This window comes from Puma concolor, chromosome A3 (assembly GCF_028749965.1).
Source record: "Puma concolor isolate L17-30 chromosome A3, mPumCon1.1.hap2, whole genome shotgun sequence".
Lineage (NCBI taxonomy): Eukaryota > Metazoa > Chordata > Mammalia > Carnivora > Felidae > Puma > Puma concolor.
This window is the reverse complement of record NC_141669.1, coordinates 140,205,624-140,226,596: the sequence shown is the minus strand read 5'-3', so window position 1 is coordinate 140,226,596 and position 20,973 is coordinate 140,205,624. Positions and strand designations below refer to the sequence as shown.

Genomic DNA, 20,973 nt, shown 5'->3' with positions numbered 1-20,973 from the left:
GTGGGTCTGTGGAAGGGGGAGCCTCCAGAGCTTCCATGGTTCCCCCTAGCGTGGGTGGAGAGTTTCATTTTATTAGATTAGCAGCTCTTTACAGAGACGCGTGAAAAGTTTATCAGTCTTAAGGAGCATGAAAGAGTTTTCAGAAAGGAAAAGTATTTGGGGGAATAAAATACACACTGCTTCCTCTACTCCAATCCCAGACTGTTCAATAACAGGACATCAGCCGTGTTTTACAGATGTTTTTATCTTATTCTCAAAACCCAAAAGCATAAAATCAAGGCCCTGCTTTGAAGGAGATTTGGCAAAGACAAACCCAGCTCATCACGATAGCGCGCGGTTGTCGCTGCTGAGTCCCCACAACAACCACGCAGGCAGCCCCGAGAGGTCAGCTCCCGAGCTCCAGCTTTTCCCGGTGCTTTATAAGTTTCTTCCCGAAGATCTGGAAGAGTAAGGAAGGATTTTATCATCGTTTAGTGGTGCCGCGCGCATCTCAGCCGAAAGTTCTAAGACTGGTGGAAGCGAGCCTCTCGGCGCGTTCGGTACGGCCCCGCCCTCCCTCCCGGCCCAGGTCTATCTCCCTTCCCAGACTCTGTACCATTAAGTCAGAAAGCATTGCTTCTGAGTTTCTTCGGGTGGGTGAAAGCAACAGTAGTTATTTCCTGATCCTTTGGCCCCTGCTGAGATCCTAGAGAGCGCGTGCAGCACAGGTGGGGTGGGGGTGGGGGGCCCACGCCCTGCAGCTGCAGACCAGCAGACCCAGGCAGCACGCCTGAGTGACAGTCACTTAATCCACCAGGATTTCCTAGGGAATTCACACAGCATTTCATACGAACTTGTACGCTAAGACTTGGCTGGTGAAGAATTTGATAGACCTGTGTTGGCTTGGGATTCCACCTTTTTTTTAATTAAAAGTAGATAATGCACTCACACGGACACACATAAACGCATATAGCCTGCGTATGTGCGTAGTTATATCTGTATATGCTCTGAGGATTTTTTTTTTCTTTTTGTCTAAGCCCAGAGATTTTTTCCAATGGATATCCACGCTTTTCCTTTTTTAGAACGCACTTGGAAATTTTTGGTTTTTGCTTTCTTGACTTTAAAATTCTCTTACATTTATTCTTTAAGGCTTTGCTTTCTGTTGGAACGAGAGGGACTTCTGTCTGACAGACTCCCGAGATGTTTCATTTCTCTGCACAACCATGAAAGGCAACACCCTTGGCCTCCCACCTTCTGTAGACAGATTTGGGAGATGTTATTTCTCCTTGGATTTCTAAATTTTAGAAGCAGTTGGTTCCAATTGCAACTCAAAAATAGTTCTGGTATCGAGCAGGTAATTTATGTGTATTGATTTTGTTGAAGTTTGGAATAAAGCTCTGGGAATCCTTTTGAAATCACGGATGGCTTGGCCTCTGTTACTCTCGTTGGTATTTCCTTCCAGTGCTCTTTCTCACCTTCACTGTTTGAGTTTTGTGAGCCGTGCAAGAGGATGAGTTAATTCCAACAATGTTTCTGCTCTGGACAAATCCAGAAAGCCCCTGTCAGACCTGAGTTCAAACAGTCGCTTTGGCTTTCCAAGTACTTGTTCATTTTGGAAACAAATCTCATAAATTTCAGCCTGTACACTGTAGCTGCAACTCTCCTGAGGTCCCACAGGCCAGGGGTGATGATGGCAGGAGACTGGCACCCTGCCCTAGGACTTGCTTGTCGGGGTGACCTTCCTCCTCACACTCACCAGCGGGCTCAGACTCAGTAAAGGTCTTGGGCTTGTTCCTCCCCACTTTCTCTGCTACGATTAGCCTATGAAGCCCACGGAGTCACAACTGCTTTTCTGTCAAAATCTGTGACAGGCACTACTTTGTCTGGCTTTTTTTATTGCGTGGATTCATTTAGAAACTTAAGAGATGAAAGCAACCAGAAAGGAAATACAGCTCTCCTGCCTCACAGATTAAAATACTGATTTCTTCTGAAGTCAACTTTATTTTCCACTGAATCCGCAGGGCAACATCTCAGAGTAACAGGAACCATTGTGAAAGCTAGGAGTAATGAGCATCGTTCTGCACGAATATAAAACGTTGTACTCCCTCTCATTGGGATCACAAAGCCAGGGCTTTACTATAGCAGAGGAGATAGAACATGTCTACTTGTTCTCTGGCTGAGGATCTCTGGACAAGGGTAGAAGAACTGAGGAGAACACATCTAGACCAGTGCCCTGTCTTGTACCCAGTTCTCTGCCGTGATTGACATACTGTCCTAAACCCTCATCCTGTGCCTTCCGTCCCTGCAAGCACCCACCCGCGTGGCACCTGGGTGTTACGATCTCCCTTTGCAGAGAGACATTGCTGCTGGGTTTGTTTCATTTAAGGCTCCTCCGCTAAAGAGGCTGAGCGGCGTTCCCCCATTCCAACTCCTGGCTGGGGAGGCCTCCTGTGGTCTTCCCCATTTACAGACACCCTGCCCAAGATCACAGTGCTTGTGCCAGCTGGTTTCGCCTCCCAACCGTCTGCTCTCTAAACTCCCCACTCCACCTATCTGGGGGCAAACTTGAAGACGGTCACGATGGAAGAGTGGAGAGCCCATCCCTGCAGGATTCCATGAAGGTGGTCCTTATGGAATCCCACCAGCAGAAAACACTGCGTTGTATTCCTTGGGAGAAAATCCAGAGTCCGGCTCCGAAACTAGCAGGTCTTGTCATCTTTAGAAATAGATGTTGATTGAAAAGCGCATCTGACCCCAACCCGTGGTTCTCACGCATGGAAGCGTCAGGGATGCGCCTGTGGGGTTCGCTGTGTGCGGCTCTACTGCACACAGGGCACCTTTCCGCCTTTTGACCCGGGCTGAAACCAAAGCCAAGGGGTTCCTGCTTCTAAAGAACGTGGGAGCAGGGGGGGCTGTAGAGGCCCTCAGCCACGGAGTTCTAGCCCCCGGGGCCAGTGTTCGGTGTCCATAGCGCCCCGAGGGTGCCGGCGCTTCCCCTCTGCGGTATGTTTGTGGAGCATCTGGGGACTGGCCGGTGCTGGGGTGTCCCTGCTCGGCTCGGAGTGAAGAAGATCCGGATGGAGGGCTGCGCACCTGCCAGACCCCTTTGCCTTTCTGGACCCGGACGCCTCACCGCTCCTTGCAGCCGCTGCGGGCAGATGTGCCCGAGCTGAGCGTGCCGGTGGCGGCGGGGGCCGGCTTGCTGTACAAACTTGAGGGCGCGGCTGCTCCTTTATCCTCGTCCCCGCCTCCTCGCCGCAAAGCCAGCCCTGGGGCCCCGCGGCCCGGGGGCCCCGCCGGCTGAGGCCGGCGCCTGCGGCCCTCGGACTCGGGGAGCCGCGGCGCAAGGCGCAGGCGCGCACGCGGGGCGGGGCCTCCTCCCTCCGCGCGGGGGCGCTGCTCCGGACGCGGCCGGCCCCTCTAGCCCCGCGCCTCGGTTCCCGGCGCCGACCCCGCCCTCCCGCCCACTCCGCCGAGCTCCGAGGAAATGGCTGCGGGACCCCAGAGGCCTGCGACCCGCGGTGAGTGGCATCCCGGCCGCTGGGCAGACGGGCCGGCCGCCGCGGGGCCGCACTCGGGGGCGGCGGCGGGGCGGGAGCCCGGCCCTCCGACAGCCGCGGCGGCCGCGCCGGCCCTCGCTGCGCTCCCGCCGAGGAGAGAAGATGGCGGCCGCCGCGGGGATGGCGGGAGGGAGGGGAGGAGGGGGCGGCTGAGGGGGGAGAGGGGAGGCGAGGTGCGGGAGAGGGAGCGGAGACGGGGGACAGTGGAGGGGGAGGGAGGCAGGGGGCCCACGGAGAGGGGGTCGCGGGGGGGGAGGGGGCCCACGGAGCGGGGTCACCTCCCGAGGCCACTCCGAGGCCCCCGCCGCGCGTGGGCTCCTGCCTGGAGCTGGGTCCGCCGGAGGAGGGTGTTTGCTCGGGGGCCTGGTCCCGATTTGAACGGACCGGAGGGGACGGCAGCGCAGTACTGTCCGTTGACCCAAGTCAGCAGGGCGGGAGGCCGGCTAGTCCGAGGGCAGGGGGCGCCGCTCTTCCCTGGAAGTTCCAAGTCCAGCGGGCGTCCGCGTACGAGTGACTTGTTTGCCCAAAGTGCCGCTGGCTGCAGTGAGTTCTGCTGTCTACCCCGGTTCGCTCGTCCGGACGTCCTTCACGGACGTGAAGTTTCGTTCCGGGATCCTTTCTTGGAGTGTGGGTACGGTTCCCGGTGTTCACTTCCGTTTAACCGGAGGAGTTTGGTGTCTCCACCTGCTCTCAGGAGGGGTAATGGGACAGGTGTGTGGTCTTTGGTGCTCCAGGAAGCAGAGGAGGCTTTCGGAAAGTCGGTTTCGCTGAAAAAGAGTATTCGTCCCATCATAAAATACTGATTTTTAGTTTTCCGTGCAGTTACTTTGTCATCTTGGTGTATACTGGCTGCGTTTGTGTCCCATTTTACTTTCCTGGCCAGCTTTCACCTTCCAGGGGAGGCGTGCCCCCGCAGTCGTCCTCTTTCTGTCTCCCCCACCTTTGGCACTGGGGGCCCCATTTGTTTTCTCCTGCTTCCCGCCCTGCTGCACCGCCCCGGGACAGACAGCCCACTTAGAAGCCCGCTCTGAGGCTGCACGAGTCCCTTCCCCGTGCTTCTGTCCCCTGGAGGCGGGAACAGGCACACAAGCAGTTGTTAAAATGAGTTGTGGCAGGTAAACAGCCCTGAGTGGGGTCCACTGTGAGCCGGCAGTCTGCTTCCCCGACCCTGAGGTGCGTTCGCGGAGGATCTTAAAGGCCGCTTTTGCCTCCTGCGCGGTGCTTGTGACACAGTGGAGCTCAGGGCCCGTTTTCCGCTTTGAATCCAGCGCCTCCATCAGTGAGCCTAGAATCGGCGCCATAGGTCCCAGCAGCGTGAGCTGAGCTTCATTCGTCCCTTGGCCGTAGAGAATGGTACCTGTGTCATTTGCAGTGAATGAGATCTGAGCATTCCGTGCCCGTTCTGACCTGCAGGGAGGGCACTGAGGTGCGAGGGAGGAACGACCTCCAAGCCCAGACCTCGGAGCCTGTTTCTAAGGGGCCCACCCCAGGCACGTGTTCCGTGGTTCTCCCGGAGCCACACAGGCCCTGGCTGGAGGGTGCTCCCAAGAAGGGTGCTTTAGCCAGGCATTTTAAGGAAGTGGCGTCAGCGACCCGTAGAGTGATTCCTCCGTTTGCTCAGCAAGTATTTGCTGCCTCCTGGGTGCCGCGCAGCCTGGCTGTAGCAGCTCGCAGAAAGGCCTCCCCGGCCTCGGAGACCAGTGCGGTGGGGCTTGTGAGGACACGCCAGCCCCTTCGCTGGCCAGCCCTTAGTGGCACCTGTGTTGGTGCGTGTACACACGCACACGTCTCTGGGACCGGTCCCCTGGGTTCCCGTTAGAAACACAGCCCAGGCATCTCAGAAGTGTCACCTGGGGAGACCCAGCCCGAGGCCTGCTGTGAAACTTCCACCAAACGCACGTTCGAGGCCTCTTGTTCTCCTCCTTGCCGGTGTTCTTGGGGGCTTGAGCCATGACTTCAGGAATAGTGCATGTCTTTATTTCTGATTTTCCAGCAGGAACTGTCCCTTGTTACTATGGGATTAAATTCAGGTTATTTCCAGCACAGTTGTGTACTGATCAGAGGGAAGGGCACAAATAAAAAGTTGTGTGATAACAGGTGGCTCCCCTCTCCCGGCTGCTGCTGCCCATGGTTACCACTGTCTGTCCTGTCCAACAGTGATGCTCACAGCTTGTGTGCCTGTGGGAGCATCACAACGGCTCATTGAGGAGAGGTGTCGCTGGGGGGGCCTGGAGGTGGGCCACTCGCTCAGTGCTTCTGCTGGGCTTTGTGTGGGGGGCTTGGAGTGGAGACTTCCATTCCCACTTTCTGCTTGCTTTTGGCGGCGGGGTTTTCAGGTCCTGCTGTTGACCCTGTAAGTCTTTGTACTGCCACAGGGTGTCTGACTCTCAAGGAGTCCGTCCTCAGGCAGCTCAGGGACTGGTTTCTTTTTTGTTTTGCTACGTGTTTGTGAGGTGTTCAGGGTTCTGATTGTTTAATATTTCTGTTAGCACAATACGCTTCATCTTCATACACCTGTCTGATGACACCAGGGGATTTCCATTCGGCTCTTGCAGAGCAAAGATTGAACATATTTACGGGTTAAGCCAGCTCACTGTTGTCCTTGGGACCCTGCAGTGTGGCGCTGTGTCTCATAGAGGCCTGATTCTCACATGTCTGGTGGACTCAGGAAGTCCATTAAGAAGGTTTCTCCTAAATGGAGTTTCTCTTTTGTGTATTTTCTTATTTATGTGGTGTGGTCCCTTAGAATGGGTGCCTCATATTATCTGTGTAAGTATCAAATGATTTGTGCTGATTCCATTACAAAGGCTCCGTGGTTAACAGTTGATGAAAACACACGAATTGGGAAAGAAGGGTCAAATTGAGCTCTCTTGGTGTGAGTGCTCACGGTTCTGGAGAATACTTTCTCTTGTTCAGACTTCATTTTATTTTTTGAGTACTAATTTTGAGGGTAAGTTGTTACTTGAGATTGAGTAGGTGATTGTATGTATTTGATAAGGATTCTTGTAGCTGTGACTAAAATATGCTTAATCAGTAGGTGGTGATTACCTAGTGTAATATTTCTTTCTTCAGGTGGCAGAGTCAGGTGCTATGGTTTTGTTTCACAGACGCTGATACAGACATTTAAATGGCGTTTACCACATCTTTATGAGAAAGTAAATGAGATTCCCCTTCCCAAATACAAAGACAGATTTGCTGTGTGTTGAGTTACAAATGCCTAGAAAATTAAGATAATAATTTAAAAAAAAAAAAAAGGCAAGAACACCAGAAGCCCTTCAGAACCTGCATTACAGCTGTTGCCCAGTTTCTGGACACGGGTGGGTGTGGCAGGATGTGTTTATGGGATGTGGCCACCGTGCTCTTCACTCGTGTGGGACCCACTCTCCATGGCAGTGGCCATGTAGTTTGTTGTCCTTTAATTGCAGTCTTAAAGAATTCCATTATGTGGACGTTTCTTGATTTTTCCCCCCTCCCAAAATCAGTGTCCTGATGGTGGAGATGGATTTGTGTCCCTTTGTTTTTAAAAAAAAAAAAAAACAACAATGTGTGGCTGGGAGGGCCCTTCTACACGCACCTGCCCTTTCCCAGCTGTCTCAGCTGGGTCCAAGTGAGGCATGTCCCCCTGGACCATGGGAGCAGGAATGTTGCCTGCTCTGTCCTGGTGCGGAGTACAGGAGGGCATCTTGGTGAATATTTATCAAGTAGATTCTCCTAGGGGCCTGCTTTCGCAAACGCTCACCAATACGGACATCATCGTTTTAATAGGTGGCCCCTACCGCTTGCTGCTTGCTTCCTGTGTGCGGGCGCTGTCACTTACACGGTGTAGTTGCACGGATCCTTTTAGGAAATTGGGAGGTCACGGTCGTCCACAGTTCCCAGACGGGCAAGCACAGCCCAAAGGGAAGTGCACATTCAGCATGTCGGTACCTGTTAGGTTTGCCCCTGGGGCCGAAGCCCGTGTTCTTGTAATGCGCTGTCGAGCTGCGCCTTGAGCCTCCCGAGCCCAGCCTGCTTGGGAGAAGAACTACCCCCACTTCTACGTGGAGGAGGGGAGTGCCGACTGCCTCGGTCAGGACTGGGAATGCTGAGCCTGCGTAAAGAGGGGCCCCCCCCACAAGTGCCCTAGCGCCCCATGGAGACAGCGGGGCTAGGTGGACACTAGGTGTGGATGTTAGACTGTGATTACACAGTCTGCCTTTTCACAGCACGTTTTTTAGTTGTAAGACATCCCGTTCCTGCACTGCTCACACATACAGCAGCAACAGTCTGAAGTTGCGTGCGTTATGTACCGGCTTACCTGTCAGGCTTGGCGCTACGTGAGGCTTGAAAAATTGACAGGGAAGATCCTGTGGTCCTGTAATTTCTTTGTTTAAGCCGGGACCTCTCCCACTTGCCCCCAGCACAAAACTGGACATTGGCTTCGGCTCATGTCAGAGAGAGAAAAGAAGACTCCAGCTGAAACGTGGTGGCTTCTTGACCTTAGGTCTCCACCGTTAGCCGTCGCCTCTTGGCCAGTTTGTGGCCTGCGGTCCCGACAGCACCACTCACCAGGCAGGTGCTCGGGAGGGAAGTCCTTCGTGTCTTCTCCAAACTCTATTCTCTCTGAGGTCGGGTGGCAGCCTCTGTGTGAGTCAACCATTTCGTACCTGGAAAGAAGCGCCTTCCCAGCGATCACTTGAGGGCGGGACGGAAGGTGTAGAAGAGGCGGATACTGAGCGCCGCTGCTGCCCGCCTGGCCTTGCTGACTGGGAGGGACAGGGCACCGCCTGCTTCTGGCCCGTCAGGAGCAGTCCCGTCAAGTTACCTTAAAGCCTGCTCTCTACACCTCAGCTCAAGACACATTTAGACGCCTAAATTTACTGAGGGCATCACGGAGTCTTGATTTACGTGTGTCTGTTGGTATTTACTGTACTTGGCGTTTACAAGACATCTCAGTTCATTCATTTTTGAACATACAGCCTCACGCGTGTCAACGTGAATAACGTCGTATGAAAACTATTTTCTAAGAAACAATGACAGAGGTCATTTACTTTTTTAACTTCTGGCTTAACTGACAGCAGCTGGATCCTCACGTCTGCTTCTGCATGCAGACTCCAGTACATCGCTGTCATTTAGCTTCCAGAAGGCTTTACCACCCGCTCCCAAGCGGCCAGCAGGAGAGGCATGTGATAGCCTTTGTGGTTGCGGAGATGAGTTGACCTCGGAGACCCCCTGAAGGGCCTGAGGACCACATTTCTTGAGAACTTCTGCTTTCAATAATGATTAGAGGTGCTTTGTTGTTAAGAAATAAGAATTTTACAAAATAGTTGTCTTTAAATGCTCACATCTGGGAAAATGGGTTACTTTTAGGAAGTTAGACGATGTCTTTGAATTTTTATTGGCTCAGCCGTGTGTTTGCTTTTCGGGAAGAACTTGGGATAAAGCTGGTTTGTCCTCCCAGTGCACATGTCTCTCCCAAGTAGACCACCTGAAATGAAGTGAGAGGCCCAGAGCGTGGCCTGGGTGCCTGCTGGGTGGGAGGGGCTCTGAGACTTCTTTGGGCCTTAGGTCACGTGGCCTGACTGCCACGTCTGCGTGGAAGTGGCACTTCACGTTGACTGTAAGACGGCCTTTCGATACACGCTGCCTTTCACTAGATCCTTAATTCCTGCTGCAGCGGAAATAGGGGTGAGGGTGGCCTATGTTGGCTGTGGAATGATGCAGGTCTCCTGCGGCATGACCCCAGGAAACGACAATGCCGTGGGGTCCTGCACTGGTGCCCCCACTCACTGGTGCTGGAAGGGAGTGCCAGCCAGCCACAGGTGCAGATGGGGCCTAGACAGACCACTGTGGATATAAAATCAATAGGGTGGCCAGTAGGGTCGGGGTCCTCCCTGGAGGGTCAGGGTTCTTAACTAATAGCTACAAGACCTAGAGACTCTTCAGGGGACACAGCTCCCAAAGCGCCTAGCAGGGGTGGCTGGCACTTGAACATCATACTGCCCAGGGAAGTGACTTACGGTGCCTGTCCTCTCTGCACACACACGCACATCTCTCCCTCTCTCTGTTGGGGAAGGAAGGAGAGGGGACTCTCCTGTCTGGGAACCCGTCCCAGTGTCATCGTTGGGGATTTAGCAGCAGCCAAGCTTGTCCCGTATGACACTTTTTACTTTTATTTTTTTAATGTTTGTTTTTGAGAGAGAGAACGCGAGCAGGTGAGGGACAGAGAGAGGTGGGGACAAAGGATCTGAGGCAGGCTCTGCGCCGACAGCAGCAAGCCCGACACGGGGCTGGAACTCATGAACCGTGAGATCGTGACCTGAGCTGAAGTTGGACGCTTAACTGACTGAGCCACCCAGGCGCCCCCATGACAGATTTTCTAATGAGTGCAAGAATCTGTATTGTTCAGAGGGTCACTAAGAGCCAGGCGGTGGCCTTGTGTTAAGAGCACCAGTCCCCCAGGATGTACGATTCCAACAGTCCCTTGCAGTGTTTGAAAGCATGTTTTTGTTCAGAGAGACCAGAGGGGGGCTGGCTCAGTCTGCTTGGGCTGCTTTAACAAAAGACCGTAGACCAGGGGGCTTATACAAAACACCTTTGCTTCTCACAGATCTGGAGGCCCAAGATCAGGGTGTTAGCTGGCATGGTCAGGTGCTGGTAAGGGGTCTTCAGGGCTGCAGGGGGCAAGAGAGCTGGGGTGGGGGAGGGGGCTCTTTTTAAGGGCACTGATCCTATTCATGAGGGTTCTGACCTTATGACCTAAGCACCTCCCATCTTCTAGGAGTGCCATCACCTTAGCACTGGGTTTCAAAATGAATTTTCAGGGGTGTGTACAACGCAGACCACGGCCGAAGCCCATTGAAGGTAGTGGCCCGTGGCATTAGGCAGAGAAGAGTGAAAGCCTCGTCTCCTTCTCCTTAACCTTGGCAGATGTAACGTGGCTGCTCTGGCTGCTGACACCCACGTGGAGTTGTCCACCAAGGTCACAAGCCTGTGTTCCGCAACAGAAACTGGGTAGAGGGAAACCTGTGCCCGTTGCATGCCCACAATGACCTGGAAGCCCGGCTGGATGGCAGAGCCTGGCCGGGCCTCAGTCCCCAAGGTGCTTTCAAGCAGCGGCTTTTGCTTTTTGTCTCCACACATGTGTAAAAGCAGCACTAAGAAATTTTAAGCAGGGTCATTTCTAGATGTCTCTTTATATACACATCTGGGCTGTGTTGCGGACACCTTCGTTTCATCAGGATAATTTTTTTTTTAATGTTTTTTAATGTTTGTCTTTGAGAAAGAGAGCATGAGCAGGGGAGATGTGGGGGGGGGGGGGGGGGAGACAGAGGATCCAAAACGGGCTCCACACTGACAGCAGAGAGCCGGATGCCGGGCTCAAACTTACGAACCACGAGACCATGACCTGAGCTGCTCCACCGACTGAGCCACCCAGACACCCCCCCCATCAAGATAGTTTTAATAACCACCATGGGTTTTGGTAGCAGCAGAACTTCGAATAGGCTGTAAAAGACTTAAAAGCAGTTAACGCCGTCAAGTCAGGTTCTGTGTAGATGTTCAGATAAACAAAAATTGGATTGCTTAGTTTCCTTTGTGGGCCGGGGTCAGAAGGCAGGAGTGGCGTTTGCTGCCGCAGACCCCAGGGTTGGCGAGCGGAGGGAGCACTGGCAGAGCCCGCTGCTGGCGGCCAGGACGGTGCTCAGACCTGTGTGCTCGCCGGGGGCCGTCGTGTCAGGAAAGAGTCTTTAGTTGGGATCTCTTTCCTTTTTAGTAGTTGGAGGAACCTAGCACCTTCTCAGCCCTTTATCGTGAGCCACAAAGGGGCGGTTGTGAGGAGGGAAACCCCTTCATACAAAGCATGAACGTGAGCTTGAGCCCGGCCTGGCAGAATTTTAAATTTTCGGTTAATGAGTCAAAACAGTGAGGCTGTGTTGCAACGTTGGCTGTAATTTCTGGCTGGCAGGTTTTTTTCAAAATTGACATCACTTGTTTTGAATATTGTTTCAAGGGTTGGAGGTTTGCCACCAGGTGCGTGGCGGCGTGGCAGGCACACGCTTCGTGTGATCTTTTTGAGACGCAGCGCTGGCCGTTTCCTCACAGTCGTCATGCTGTGAAGACAGGAACTGCACTGTGGTTCTCGGCATAGCGTCTTCGGGAAGGCAGTCTCGTAGGTTGGTAGAACCGGAGACCCGTCTGTCCACAGGCGCATCCTAGTCCCTTCCGTGAGCGCGCGTCCTAGACGCGGAGCCCTCGCGTTTACCAGGTCGAATGTCCTGCAGCACTGGCACCCACGGCTGTTTTGGGTGGATGTGTGTTGTGTTGTGTTTTTTAAAAAAGAGGGCCACCTGGGTGGCCCAGTCTGTTAACGTCCAACTGCAGCTCAGACCATGATCTCACAGTTCGCTTCGGATCCTCGGTCTCCCTTTCTCTCTGCCCCTCCTCCTCCCCCATTCCCCTGCTCTCGCGTGTGCACCTTGTCTCAAAAAAAAGCATTTTAAAAAATAATTTAAGAAAATTTTTAGGGGCGCCTGGGTGGCTCAGTCAGTTAAGCATCCAACTGCGGCTCAGATCATGATCTCACAGTTCTTGGGTTTGAGCCGGGCGTCAGGGTCTGTGCTGACAGCTCAGAGCCTACTTGGGATTCTCTTTCTCTGCCCCTCGCCTGCTCATGCGCTCGCTCGCCCTCTTTCTCTCTCTCTGTCTCTCAAAAATAAACACTAAAAAAAAAAAAGTCACAACTGTCAGCCTAACATTTTGAAAAGTTGTTGGAGATTCTGAAGGGAGAATTTAGCAGGTTTAGAGCAGTTTTGTGGGAGGAAATGCCTGGGCCCTTCTGATACCCAAGTGCAAGACTGTTGCTTTGCACACATGCAGGGCGTGCAGGGCTCCTCCCGGCGTTGTGCCCGCGTCCCCGGGGCCGGCAGCGAGGCCTGGGGACCTGATGGGACCTCACCACTGCGGTGTCCCGGCCTTCGAACGTCCCCTGCGGTGAAATGGCGAGTCCCCCAGAGGGCCCCCGGCAGCCTCCGGAATGGCCCTGGTCCCTGAGAGAACCGACCGGCTCCGCATTCAGGGGGCGTTTTCTCAGGTGAAAGATGGGAGTCTTGGGGAAAGCAACTGCCACTATTCGCCACTGGTGATAAAATTTGAGGTTTCAAGTGCAAATGACAGTCTTGAAAAGCCTCTGTCTGCTGGCACGAGCCCGGTGTTCCCCGGTAAGTAAAGCCGTTTGAGGAGCCGGGGACTGGCCTCAAGGCCACCCTGGCTTCTGTGTTGTAGGGAAGCAGGTCCGTGCAGACAGGTGCACTTCCCCCACCCCAGCAGGTGCCTGCGCTCCGCCCTCTTGCAGGGCCCGCCCCGGGCTGTGCAGGGCGGGAGCTGCCAGTTATAGTAACCGGAAACTTTCTCCATTTGCCTGTTGGAAACAGAATCTTTTTGGGGCCCTCAGCTTTGAAGAGCATGAAGGGGCTCTGAGAGCCGCCGGGAAGCCTTGAGCGGGGAGGACTTACGCCAGGCAGCCAAGGAGGGCACCACGCTGAGATGGAGAACGGTGACTTCCCGCCATCGCCATCTCAGTCTCCGGGTGGCAGAGGCACCCGCCTCCCCCCCCCCCACCCCCCTTGGTGGGGACAGCCATGGCAGCCGGCGGGGCTGCGGGTTCCTGGGCAGTGGACTCTCTCCATTACACCCCATGTCCAAGTTCAACACGGTTTCTCCGCTTTTCACCGGGTGCGATTTTATGGAATTTCTGGGCTGAGAAAATTATCACAAAAGTAATATTGCAAAGATAAAGTCAAGATAATAGTTTCTTCTGAGAAGCAAAGCGTCTGAAGTGTTGAAGCCTCAATTTGAGATGCGTTTACCACATTTGAGAGATTCGGTGGCCAGGAGGTTGGATTCCGCTCCTCCTCGGAGTGGAGGGGTCACTGTCTCTTTAAAAGGAGGAGCGTCAGAATGTTGGCCTTTGTTCTGGGGTCACTAAGGAAACCGCAGTTTACCGGAGGGCTGCTGGAGGTGAGGGTTCAGCTGGCAGGGGGCGCCCTCGGGGTGGAGTGTGAAGTGTGTGAAAAGATCAGCTAGGATTGGCCCGGGAACAGGGGCCTGTTCAGTGTGCGTCTAACTGGGTGCGGGAGAATACGGGTGAGGGCTGGGTGCGCTGTGCCACGCGCACGTGGACCACGGGAAGTAACTGTAAATAACGGTCTTCAGAGTTTTTCTTGGGCCTTTAAAAGGATGGCATGGCTACAGCATTAAGATTTTTTAAGTACTTGTGTTCGTATGCGGTTTGGTGCAGCCTTTTCACGTTCCCTGGTTCTCTCTCTGTGTGGTTTTATGGAGCTGGGTCCGTCTCAGAAGTGAGGTCGTGATTGGAAAGCAGCCGATTTTGCTACCTCTCTGCACTCTCCCTGCAGCTCCCTCCCAGCCTCCCCGCTGCGCCAGCCAGGACCCGCTCCTGCTCCAGGGCTGGCCTGGTCACCATCCAGAGCGTGGTCACCGTGTCTTCCCTTCGTTAAAAGTCCTTGAGGAACAGGATTGTGTTTTTTCTTTTCTTCTTTTTCTTTTTTTGACTCCCTGGATGGCTTTGTGGGTCACGTGGTAACATACAGGCAAATCAGATTACTTGGAAAGTTGATGTTTTGTTTTTTTTTTAACGTGGTTTTCCAGTTACTTACACCTACGAATTATTTTTTTATTTTCTTTTAGGAGCTTACTCCATGCGAATAGTCTCGAGATAATCTTCATTGTTACTTGTGAACCTTGACTGACAACAGCAGTGTTTGAGGCCTAGTGGTTTACTTGGACCAGGCGATTCCATCTGCCAGGTGTTTGGACCTCCAGAAAAAGCGTCCAAGCTTTCAGTGTCCCGGCAGGTAAAGTATAAATAGCGTTAAGGGGCGCCTGGGTGGCGCAGTCGGTTAAGCGTCCGACTTCAGCCAGGTCACGATCTCGCGGTCCGTGAGTTCGAGCCCCGCGTCAGGCTCTGGGCTGATGGCTCGGAGCCTGGAGCCTGTTTCCGATTCTGTGTCTCCCTCTCTCTCTGCCCCTCCCCCGTTCATGCTCTGTCTCTCTCTGTCCCAAAAATAAATAAAAAACGTTGAAAAAAAATTAAAAAAAAATAATAAATAGCGTTAAGTGTCAGCAGCTCCTTTTCACTTAATAGGTTTCAAGTCGGATGGCATCTTATGTGAAGGAACTGGTAGCATGTAACATTCATATTTGCTTGTTGGAAATAGTAAACTTTAGCCCTAAGGTGTTCAGAGAAACATTCAGCCACGTGCTGAGGGCAGGATGCCGGCCCTCCTTCATCTTCACATTGGCGTTTTATCGGAGCATAGACTTGACGTTGTGTGAGAGTTGCGTTTCGTTGAGGAGAGCTTTTCCCGCACAAAATCTCAGGTGACCAGAAAAGTGCTGTGGTCCTTGCGGGGACGCGTGCCGATGTCACAGTCACTCCCACAAGCTTCCGACTGGCTAGAGTGTGCTGGCCAAGTTCTGCACAGAAAAGCGGGAAGGGACGGCACCTTGTGGGGAGTGAAGAATCAGGTCACGTGTGGTTTTGAATTTTGTATATTTTGTATTTTGAAGGTTTTCATTCCGTAGCAGTCCTTCCCCTACACTGGAACATGGCATAGAATCTGAGTCTGCAGTAGCATTTAAATGTGATTGAAGCCTGGGAAGCTTGGAAAAAAATTCTCAAGGTATATACTGGTTTTTTCCCCCAGATTTTATCATTTGAAGCAAGAGTAGAATTTTCACGAGCATGACCTTTTAGTAATCTAGGAAGTTAAGAGCAGAGAATAAATACGTGTAAAGCTGTTGCCTTGGGCTTTATTTTCTCAAGTGTCCAAATCATCTGTTACTTCTTACCTGTGCGACCCTCACCTCCATGAGGTATCCGCAGGGCAGGGTGGCACTCAGCTCACCTCAGGGTTGGGGTGCGGGCACGAGCACCACACCTGCTCCATGCCCTTCCCTCTAGCGGGGCAGCCGGACGTCTTACATAGCAGCTCAGGGCTCTGAAACCCAGGGTGGAAGCAGCTGGTCCTCGAGCCGACACGTCGTTCTGTAGCTGTGCTGGGGTGGGGGGTGGGGGGGGTCCCCCGAAAGCCGGCCCTCCTCTGTTCATGCCCCGTGCGCTGCCCCCGCCGCCTGTCCTGCGGAGCCCTGTGCTGGGCGGCTGAGTGGCGAGGGGACCAGCTGGATTTGCTGGCTGCGGTTCTCCACTAAACATTGAGCGTGTGGCTGTTAAATGTTCTCTAATGAGTCCCCTCAAATCTCCTGTTACTGCCTGTTAGGAATCTTCGGTCAAGATGACTCATTTTGTAGCGCCTGGTGGCACAGTCTGTTAAGTGACCGACTCTTGATCTCAGCGCGGGTCATGATTTCATCGTTCATGGGATTGAGCCCCACGTTGGGCTCTGTGCTGACAGTGGAGCCTGCTTAGGATTCATTTTCTCCCTCTTCCTCTCCCTCTTTCCCTCCCTCTCCCTCCCTCTCCCTCCCTCTCCCCCTCCCTCCCTCTCTCTCTCTCCTTCTCTCCCCCTCCCTCCCTCCCCCTCCCCCTCCCCCCTTCCCTCCCAGCCTCTGCCCTTCCCCTGCTCACATGCACTCATGCATGCTCTCTCAGTCAAATAAATTTAGGGGCACCTGGGTGGCTCAGTCAATTGAACGTCTGACTCCTGATTTCAGCTCAGGTCACATTTTCAGTTTGTGGGTTCACGCCCGGCATCGGGCTCTGTGCTGACAGGGAAGACAAAGCCTGCTTGGGTTCTCTTTCTCCTCTCTCTGTGCCCATCCCCTGCGTGCACTCTCTCTCTCCCTCTTTCTCAAAAATAAACTTTAAAAAATAACTAAACTTAAAATTTTTTCTAAAACGGTAACTGGTTTTAATGGACACCTTCACTCCGTGTAGGTAGAAAGCTGTTGTTGCCCCCGTGCCCCCTCCGTTGTGTGGATTAAAGGCCGCGTGCACTTTCAGCTCCGGGATCGTTGGTCACTGGCCCAGAAATGTCGCCTCGTTAACGTCGCTTGTGGTTTGGTCGTTTCCCCGTTAGGTATGGATGAAAAAGGTGGCCCGAGCAATGAGGAAGCACCCAAGGCCATCAAACCCACCAGCAAAGAATTCAGGAAAACGTGGGGCTTTCGAAGAACCACCATCGCCAAGCGAGAGGGTGCCGGGGACGCCGAGGCGGACGCTCTGGAGCAGCAGCCCCAGCAGGGCCTTTCCTTGCGGCGCAGCGGGAGGCAGCCGAAGCGGACCGAGCGCGTGGAAGAGTTTCTCACGACGGTCCGAAGACGAGGAAGGAAGAATGCGCCCGTCTCCCTGGAGGACTCCGGCGAGCCAGTGTCTTGTCCCGTCACGGACGTGGAGACGGCATCGGAAGGGAGCGTGGAGAGCACGTCGGAGGGGAAGGGCGGGCCCACGGCAGGCTCCGCGGGGGACAAGGAGCAGCCGGCCGCCCCCACAAAGGCCAAAGGGGGTGAGGGCGAGGACGACACCTCTGACAGTGACAGCGACGGGCTGACTTTGAAGGAACTGCAGAACCGCCTGCGGAGACAGCGGGAGCAGGCAGCGGCCGACAGATCCCCCAGGAGCCTCCAGAGCCGCCTGCGGAGGAAGCGCCGAGAGCAGGGTCCCACGCAGACCGGCGGCACGGAGGCGGCCGATGCCACAGAGAGCTCGCTGCCCGGTGAGCAGGAGCCCGAGGCCGAGCAGGGCACCGTGTCGGAGGCCGAGAAAGACGGTGGAGAGCAGGAGCCAGAAGGGAAGGCGGCTCAGGGGATGGAAGGCAGAGACCCCAGGGACACGGGCCGGCAGCGGCCCGAGTGTGAGGCCTACGAGCCCAACGCTCTGTACTGCATATGTCGTCAGCCCCACAACAACAGGTAGGCCCGGGGCCGCCCCCTGTTCTGCTCATGAGGCAGCACAGACTGGGATGCCCCCATCCTCCTAGAGGCCCCTTGCACAGCGTTGCTCTACACCATTCTGGAAGGGGGCCCAGGGGCAGGCTATGGCTGGGTGGGGGGCAGGAGACGAGCGTGGTCTGTAGGCTGGAATGCCAGGAGCCGGGCAGCTCACTCCCAGAATGCTGCTGCCCCCCCTTCCCCCCGAAACAAAAAGACCCGAATTTGAATGATGGTAAATTCAAGAGAAGGGCATTGAATAGTCGTTATTTTCTTCCCTCTTTCCTGTGTTTTGCTTTTTTTCATAATAGGGTTTTAAAGCCAATTCATTTTTTAACGTACCACAAATTGAGCGTTTGTCGTGTTTTCCAGTCCTGATACCATTATTGTATAATTTTAGGTTTATGATCTGCTGTGACCGATGTGAGGAGTGGTTTCACGGCGACTGTGTGGGCATTTCCGAGGCTCGGGGAAGGCTCCTGGAGCGCAACGGCGAGGATTACATCTGCCCGCACTGCACCATCCTGCAGGTGCGGGACGACGCGGAGCCCGAGGGCACAGAGCAGCAGGAGGCCGGGTGCGGGCCCACAGACTCAGACGGTGCTGACTGCACCAGCATGGGGACGGTGGAGCAGAAGTCCAGTGAGGACCAAGGAATAAAGGGCAGAATTGAGAAAGCTGCAAACCCCAGCAGCAAGAAAAAGCTCAAGATATTCCAGCCCGTAAGTACTGGTGTGCGAGGCCAGCGGAAGGGGCGGACCCCATAGATCACAGGTTCCCGTCCACAGAGGGAACAGTGTCGGGACTTGAGATTCTTTCTCTCGGAGCAGGGCACTGTGTCTGCCGTGGGCTGGGCTCTGCTGGAAGGCAGTCCTCTGCACTTTGCTTCGTGGGCCTCCCACACTCGTGCCCCTGCAGGACGCCACAGGGGACCTTTTATTTAAGTCCTGTCTATCTCCTATACGGTTATTATCAAGTTAGCGTTTTCCTTAAACACTTATTTATAGAGTTTGATTTTTGGGGGGTGCCTGGGTGGCTCAGTCTGTTGAGCGTCCAACTCTTGATTTTGGCTCAGGTCATGATTCTAGAGTCGTGGGGTGGAGACTGCTTGAGATTCTTTCCGTCTCTTCCTCTGTCCCTCTCCCCCACTCGCACTCTCTCTTTAAATAAAAATAACTTAGAGTCCGTTTTTCTTAAATATTCTTTCTGGAGTTTCGACCTTCACATACACGTTAACGAAATTATTTTGAGCTCCTGAGGTAAACGTACACCTGTATCACCTGACCCCACCATCCTGAGAGGGCTGGTGGTCTTGCGAGCACCAAGGGCAGTGCTGGTGATCCAAGGTCCCTGGGCGGGAAGGCGGGAGATCCCTCTGGCCTGACCGCCTGTAACAGCCTCAGGTGCTCCCGGTGCTCCCGCCAGCTCAGTCTCTCTTTTCCTAGCTCTGCTACGTGCTTCTCCTTCTAGCTGGCTCTTAGGTCTCTAGGACCATGGCACTCTGTCCTCTCTCTCATGTATGTTCAGCTTGTGCTGTTGAGCAGTGTCACAGACCCTCATGAGCACGTTCCTACAGCCCTTCCTGAGTCCTGGATGGCCTTGAATTGGAGGCCTGTCCTTCAGTGGGCATTGGGCATGCAGAAGCCGTGAGGGCTGTGGGAGCCTCGAGGTAAAAGTGCCATGAGGTCTGGACCAATTAAGGGTGGCCAGCCGGGAGTGCCAGGACGTACTGAGTGGGGGTGTGATGCTCACTGTTCATATCATGTTCGGTCATTAAGGAAAATTCATGGAGGGCCGCCTGGGTGGCTCAGTCGGTTGAGCGTCCGACTTCGACTCAGGTCATGATCTCACAGTTCGTGGGTTCAAGCCCTGCATCAGGCTCTGTGCTGACAGCCTGGAGACTGCTCCGGATCCTGTGTCTCCCTCCCTCTCTGTCTCTCCCCCAACTCATGCTCTGTCTCTCAAAAATGAATAAACATCAAAAAAAGTTAAAAAAAAAAAAATTCACGGAATTGGAAATTAACGGGAAAAGTCACCTTAATTTCACGTCTTTATTGTTGATCTGTTTGAGGTTATACAGGCTTAATTTTATTCTTGGTTAAACTTGGATTTTGTGGAAGAAAAACAATCTCAGAATACGTTAATTGGAGAAGTAAGATTTTGCTCAAGTACACTTGAGGGATAGGTTCATGTGTATTTTAGTCTTGACCACCAAAAAAAAAACCCCACACGTTGGCAAATGTTAACAGAAGTGCACGGGGTAAGATCTCGTGGTAGGTGAGGTCCCTCTTGCTTGCCTAGCGAGTGACCACAGTCTTAGTGGCCTTGCACAGCATGATTTATCAGCTCAGTTTCTGTGGGTCAGCGGCCTCTGCACAGGGTCGTAAGAGACTGCACCCCAGCTGCCGCTGCAGTCTGGGGTCTCATTGGAGGCTCGGCTGGGAAGAGACCCGCCTCTGAAAGACTCCCAAGGGTTTTGTGTCTAAATGTGTCCTGTGCAGTGTCTATGGCACAGAGGTACTAAAAGTCATTCGTTGTTTCTCGGAGATTCAAATTGAGTTGGGTGTTGTGCATTCCATCTGGCAGCCTCCCCCTCAGAACCTGGCCGTGGGGGCTCCCGCACAGGACCACTTGCTTTTTGAAAACCTGCAGTGGGGTCTTCTCTCTGCTGCAAGGCCCGGTCCCTCTTTTATGGTTTTCACTTGACTAAGCCAGGCCCTTTCAGTTATTCAGAAGAGTCTCATTTGGGATCTCAAGTACATCAGCGAAATCTCTTCCTGTCTGCCTTGTAATGGAACCTAATTATGGGTGTGAAATCCCATTGTGTTCAGAGGTCCAGAGAGGCCGTGCACCAGGGCAGAGTCCCGGGGTCCCCTTCGAGTCCTGCCTGCCACGGGTGGCATGAGGGGTAGTTACTGTAAGCGCCTAGCCAAGGGACAGATGGTCCGGGTGCTTTGGATAAACGGAGATGTGCTTTCATTCTTACCAGAAACATAGTTAGTGCTTCCGTTAAAAATCGTGACGTCGCTACTAGTAAGTGGTTCCCAAAGCGCTGTAACCGCTAAAACGGGTGAGCACGCTGAAGCCCTGCGTTTCATCCTGCAGGTGGTAGAGGCTCCTGGTGCCTCAAACTGTATCGGCCCCGGGTGCTCGAACGTGGCGCAGCCTGACTCGGTTTACTGCAGCAGCGACTGTATTCTGAAACACGCCGCAGCTACCATGAAATCTCTAAGTGCGGGTAAAGAACAAAAACCAAAACCTAAAGACAAGACCAAGATGAAGCCAGAAAAGCTCATTCTCCCGAAATGTAGCGTCCAGGTAAGTTGACCGAGACCAGCCCTGTGAGTCGTTGACATGAGAAGCGGGTGGCAGGCGGGCACTTTCGGTGGCCTTTGTGGCCTGGCTGGGCCCGCGCCCCTCCACAGTGCTCCTGTCAGAGTCACAAATGCGCACGTCTTCTGTCCGCCCTCTCGGCGCGGGCGTCACACTCGCGCGGGAGAAGAGCTGGGCCCCGGCAGAGCGTGTGCACCTTGCACTCACTCACAGC

General features: G+C 53.8%; 1 protein-coding gene across 5 annotated transcripts in view; it reads left to right on the top strand.

The window, feature by feature from the left end:
- The window catches only part of DIDO1 (death inducer-obliterator 1), a 50,856-nt gene that overhangs the window by 2,830 nt on the left and 27,053 nt on the right, over positions 1–20,973 (top strand). For 2 of the 5 annotated variants that reach the window (XM_086702665.1, XM_086702666.1), the window contains exons 2-5: positions 14,226–14,392; positions 16,577–17,408; positions 17,827–18,148; positions 20,532–20,744. In XM_086702665.1, coding sequence (XP_086558791.1) covers positions 16,579–17,408; positions 17,827–18,148; positions 20,532–20,744 — 1,365 coding nt within the window. In that variant the 5' untranslated portion in view covers positions 14,226–14,392; positions 16,577–16,578. Of the gene's footprint in view, positions 1–2,902; positions 3,501–10,235; positions 13,632–14,225; positions 14,393–15,107; positions 15,221–16,576; positions 17,409–17,826; positions 18,149–20,531; positions 20,745–20,973 lie in introns of those variants that run through there. The other 3 variants (XM_086702664.1, XM_086702663.1, XM_086702667.1) reach the window with 3 other exon arrangements.